Source organism: Gossypium raimondii, chromosome 3 (genome assembly GCF_025698545.1).
Source record: "Gossypium raimondii isolate GPD5lz chromosome 3, ASM2569854v1, whole genome shotgun sequence".
NCBI lineage: Eukaryota > Viridiplantae > Streptophyta > Magnoliopsida > Malvales > Malvaceae > Gossypium > Gossypium raimondii.
In genome coordinates this window covers 58,326,725-58,332,451 of record NC_068567.1, presented here as the reverse complement: position 1 = coordinate 58,332,451, position 5,727 = coordinate 58,326,725, and the positions used below count along the sequence as shown (strand labels likewise).

The 5,727-nt window shown below is 34.2% G+C and overlaps 1 protein-coding gene across 1 annotated transcript; it reads left to right on the top strand.

Annotated features, from left to right (window-relative positions):
- The first annotated feature begins 317 nt into the window (after positions 1–317).
- On the top strand, positions 318–1,667 carry LOC105794983 (GEM-like protein 4). Its single transcript, XM_012624397.2, has 3 exons — positions 318–735; positions 816–896; positions 988–1,667. Exons 1-3 carry the CDS (start codon positions 516–518, stop codon positions 1,464–1,466), a joined length of 780 nt encoding a protein of 259 aa, XP_012479851.1. The 5' UTR covers positions 318–515; the 3' UTR covers positions 1,467–1,667.
- The last annotated feature ends 4,060 nt before the right edge of the window (positions 1,668–5,727 follow it).

Sequence of the window (5,727 nt, the reverse complement as noted above, 5' to 3'; positions counted from 1 at the left end):
GGATATAAATGGATCCCTCTTTATATATAAATACAACAAAATCGCATTTTGCAGATATAAATTCGTAAGATTCGAAAGCCAAATTTATTAGATATCTAAAGTAATTACTTTAACCGATGTAACTCAACTTCAGATTCACGTTATCGTGTAAGCTGCGTGTTGTCATATGTTTGCCACCTCAGAAAGCTGCTTCGAGTGGGTAAAAGAGAAAAGGTTGTCTCTACTATACAGGGTATTGCTTTATATTTTTGAACTGCACTGCCCATTTGCATAGACTCTGCCTTTTCCATAGATTTCTTGGAAAGTTAATTACACCAAAGTAAATTAGTTTGCTAGGATTTTTAACCTTTCCACAACACCTTTTTCTTAAATGAAACCAAATCTTCTTATATTATTTTTTTCTTTTAAATTCTTACTTTGGAAGTGATGAGCAATTAGTGACTCATGCACCAAAAAAGTTGGATTCAACTTCCACATCTACACCCCCTTTAAATACACACCATTTCCCAAAAAACATGATTCATCACAACCTCAAGAAACATTCAACAGCTTGTTGGCATTGTTTCCATTTCATTCTTCAAAAGAAAGAAAAAAAAATGAAGAATCAGATGCTTAAACAAGTTATTGGAGTTCCAATCAAAGCAACGACATATGGAGTTGGGAGAAGAACATCAAGGCAATACTTACCTGATGTTGCAGGCCAATACCACATTTCACAACAAGGGTCTACAAAAAGTAGGCCTCCCTTTCAATACTTACTAATGGTAGATATGGGATGTTTTCATTTTCTAATGGGAAATTGTTTGTAACTGCAGGCAAAGGAAACTTTGTTTTTAAAAGGATGAACTTGCTAGGGAAGAAAGCTGATACATTCGCCCATGGTGTCCGAGAGCATGGTATGAACCACTCTCATGCTATCAGCTATATTAATGTCTCTTAAGATTAAAGTGAAATGAAAGCTAAAGTTTACGTTTTTTAAAACTGCAGTGAGATTGGGGACAAAGATCAGTGAAACAGTGAAGGGAAAGCTGAGTTTAGGGGCAAGGATTCTTCAAGTAGGAGGATTGGAGAAGATTTTCAAGCAATTATTTAGTTTCAGAGAAGGAGAGAAGCTCTTGAAGGCTTGCCAATGTTACTTATCAACAACGGCAGGCCCTATTGCAGGCCTACTTTTCATCTCATCTGAAAAGGTTGCCTTTTGTAGTGAGAGATCAATCAAAGTCCCTTGTGCGAATGGAGAATATGTGAGAGTCCATTACAAGGTTGTGGTTCCAGTTGAGAAAATAAAGGGGGTGAACCAGGGTGAAAACATGAAGAAACCATGGCAAAAGTACATGGAAATTGTGACAGTGGATGGTTTCGATATCTGGTTCATGGGGTTCTTGAATTATCACAAAGCTTTCAAGTGTCTGCAGCAGGCAATCTCACAGAGACTGGAAGATGTAGACACTTCCAAGGTGGCTTAACAAATGTTTCATGAATCATGAGATTGTTTTGTTGATGAAATGTGGAAAAGTTATCAGTAAATCACTGTTACAAATGTAAAAAAAAGGTTGTTCTAGATTGAATATACGTTCCTTAATTAAGGATCAAAATTAAACTGTATTTTATGTTGATTTTTACTGGAATACTTTATATCCGGCATGAATATAATATGTTTTGGAACATGTCTAGTTTATGCTAGAATTGTTTAATTTTGACAAAGAATTATAACTATACAAATAATATTACTCGAATAGTTATGAGATATTAGTTGAATAATTATGACCTCTATTGAAAATTATGTCTCTATAAAAAACATAAAAATTCTTATTTAGTGAGATTTCATCTGGAAAATATACAAAAAATTCTCAAAAGTTCTTTCTATCATTCCTCCATCTTCTACTATTATTAGATTGTTCTATAAACAATTACTCTATAAATTCTTTATAGAAATTAATTTTCTTGCTATACTTTACTCAGTGCTTAGTGAACTATTTTCGTTGATGCAAAATGCAAATAGTCACCAGGGTTTATTATATCCTTGAGGTTTATTTGTTTAAAATTTATTTGCACACCGAATATAGGTGAGGTGAATAGAACCTTATAGATAGTGGCTTGATACACGCCTTGGAGTCTTGTCCTATTGCTTCGTTTTTATGTTCGAGCTGTTATTCGTGTTCCGTTCATATGTTCAGGATTTTCCTTACCAAAATTCCGCACTACCACAAGTTGTGTATGTAATGTGTTTAATCTCTAAATAAGTTGTAAGGTGAGAAGTTGTCAATGTTTAGAATATTGTCTATAATTTAAGAATGGGACAGCATTTTGGCAGCTATTTTTTCTTCCTTTCTCTATTGCAACCATTAGCACCAGAACTAGTCAATGCTTAGAAATTTGTATGGAAAAAGCTGTAAATTTAACCCTTTACCTATTTTGCTAGAGCAGCTTATAATATATGTATATATGGGTTTTTCTGTTATGGCTTGCTTTGGATATGGTCAAGCATATGAAGGCGACCTCCTCTTCAAGATTAATTCAAAGTAGATCTGTTTTGCAATTTGTCCTGTTTCTTATTGGTGTGTTTGACAAACAAGTGGTCCCTTCTTACAGTTGAAATGTGATGAATAATTACAATCTCACTTGGAAATCCAATCCACCACCTAAATTTAGATGAATAGTTGTACTTTTTCCTACATGTTAAAAAGCATTGATTCTTACCTAAAAAAGTACTAAAAAACTGAAGTCGGAAACGCCACCTTCTTTTACTTTTTTCCACCTAAATGCAACCCAAAGATAAACATCTATATGTCACTTTAACAATGGTCAATTTGCATCAGGTAAATGTAGTGCTTGTGGTTAGAGACACTCAATTTCCATTAGGGATGGTAATGGAAGGGTCAATACAAAATAAACATTTATTAAAATTGTTATACTCCACTACCTGTCTCCACTTTGCTAGGCACGAATCGAGTTTTGCCCTTAATCCACATACACACAATAGGCACATTGTTCCTGAACATATATAAGCAATTTCTACTGATTTTGCTGATGTTATCTAAACAATTTTACATTGCTCGTGTTGCAAGCACCTTTGAAATCCAGGCAACAACTTTATTGAATTCATTTAGAGATTGAGAACCTAGACTCCTAATCCCATCATGACATGTGGGGAACGCTCTTGATGTGCCAATTTTACTTTAGTAAACAACACTAAAGTCTGTGAAAAATAGAACATCGGTAATGACAATATATCGAAAGAAAAGAGAAAGAAAAAAAATAAAGAACACATAGAATTTTACGTGGAAACTCTTTCAGGAAAAAACCAATGGCAGAGGAGAAGAAAATTCATTATGTCAAATTCGAATGATTACAAGAAGAGTAGACTATGTCTATTTATAGGCTTGTAAAACCATATTCTAATAGGAGTGTAGTAAGATTGAAACACCTTATTCTAATCAATATCAAATAGATGGAGTTTAATAAGGTTTAAAAAACATTATTCTAAAATAAAATAAAAGAAGTGTAGTTCTATATGGATTTTACTTTTATTTTATTTTACCACTGTATTTTATTTAAATAAGGATACGGGTCACTCAATTCTAACAATCTCCACCTAGACACGAATTCTCAATGAACAAGTTCTTCATCACGAACTCTCAACGAACAAGTTCTCCACCTCTTCCATAAAACCCTTAAGGGTTTAACTTCAATAATGAATACCAACTAAGTCTAAGAAATGCTCAAACTTGGTTATAGGAAGTGACTTAGTCATCATATCTGCAGGATTTTCTTGAGTACTAATTTTGCTCACAACAATATCACCACGAGCAATAATATCATGAACAAAATGATACCGAACATCAATGTGTTTTGTTCTCTTATAAAACATTTGATCTTTTGTAAGGAAGATGACACTCTGACTGTCACAAAATACTGTACTGATTTGAAGGTCTTCATTGAGTTCATTAAAGAGTCTCTTCAACCAAATGGCTCCTTTACAAGCCTCAGTAATCGCCATGTACTCAGCTTCAGTGGTAGACAAAGCGACTGTAGTTTGCAAAGTACCTTTCCAACTGGTTGCACAACTTCCAATTGTAAAGACATAACCTGTGAAAGATCTTCTTCTATCAAGGTCTCCAGCAAAATCAACATCAACATACCCAATGATTCCATCTCTAGTTCTTCCAAATTGTAAGCAAACATCAGTAGTACCTCGTAAGTATCTTAAAATCCACTGAACTGTTTTCCAGTGTTCTTGACTGGGATTGGCCATGTATCTGCTAACTGCACTGACTGCATATAATAAATCTGGACGTGAACAAACCATGGTATACATGAGAGATCCCACTACACTAGAATATGGAACATATGACATGTACTCAATCTCATCATCTGATTGTGGAGACAAAGCTGATGAAAGTTTAAAAATGGGCTGCTAAAGGAGTACTAACAGGTTCAGCACTCAGCATATTGAACCTGCAAAGAACTTTTTCAATGTACCCCTTCGGACTTAGGTACAATATACTTGCTTTTCTATATCTGAGAATCTCCACGCCAAGTATCTTCTTTGCTAATCCCAAATATTTTATCTCAAATTCTTCACTTAGTTGGGTTTTGACCTTTTTTTATCTCTCCTTTATCTTTCGTTGCTATCAACATGTCATCAACATAAAGGAGTAGATACACAAAAGAACTATCATTGTTTTTCTTAAAGTAAACACAACTGTCAAAGTTACTTCTTTTAAAATTATGAGAAGTCATAAAGGAACCAAACCTCTTATACCATTATCTTGGTGACTATTTCAAACCGTAAAGGGACTTTTTCAGCAAGCAAATATAGTCCTCTTTTTCTGAGACTGTAAAACTCTCTGGTTGTTGCCTGTAAATATCTTCCTCAAGTTCTCTATGCAAAAATACAGTTTTTACATCTAACTACTCAAGCTCCAAATCATGCATGCCCACAATACCAAGTAAAATTCGAACCGAACTATGCTTCACAACTGGGGAGAACACATCTGTGAAGTTCACTCCTGGAATTTGACTGTAACCCTTTGCAACAAGCCTTGCTTTATATCTGGTTTCTTCAACTCCTAGAGTTCATTCATTCTTTTTAAACACCCATTTACAACGAACAACCTTTTTACCTTTAAGAAGTTTCACAAGATCCCATGTTCTATTTTTGTGAAGTGATTTCATCTCTTCTTGCGTAGCAAACATCCACTTTTCTGAGTCTTCACAGCTAATCACCTCAGAATAATTAGATGGCTCTTAGTTTGCATCTATATTTCCAGCCACATTTAGAGCATAAGCAACTAGATCAGCCTCGGCATATTTCTTTGGAGGTTTAATTTTTTAGTTCTATTTTTGGCGATAAAGTATTATGGTGAAGAAATGATGCTCACTAAACTAACTATAATTACAAAAAAGGCAAGCGCGCCTATCAAACAATAGTATAGCTATAGTGAGTAGGGAATATCGTATCCACGAGCACTAAAAGTACTAGTATTCGATAAATTGAAGTGATTTTTTTAAATCTATATTTTCTAATCTAATTTAACTATGAACACAATAGAGAATGAAATGGGAAAATAAACGAAGATAACCAAATAAAAAGACAATACCCAGGAAAGAATTCACCTAGACTTCACCTATTATTCTGAACATGAACTAAACGATTTATTCACTTGTGTCTTGATTCGTAGAAATCCCTAAATTATGTTAACATTTCTTTCGAGAGTAAGAACA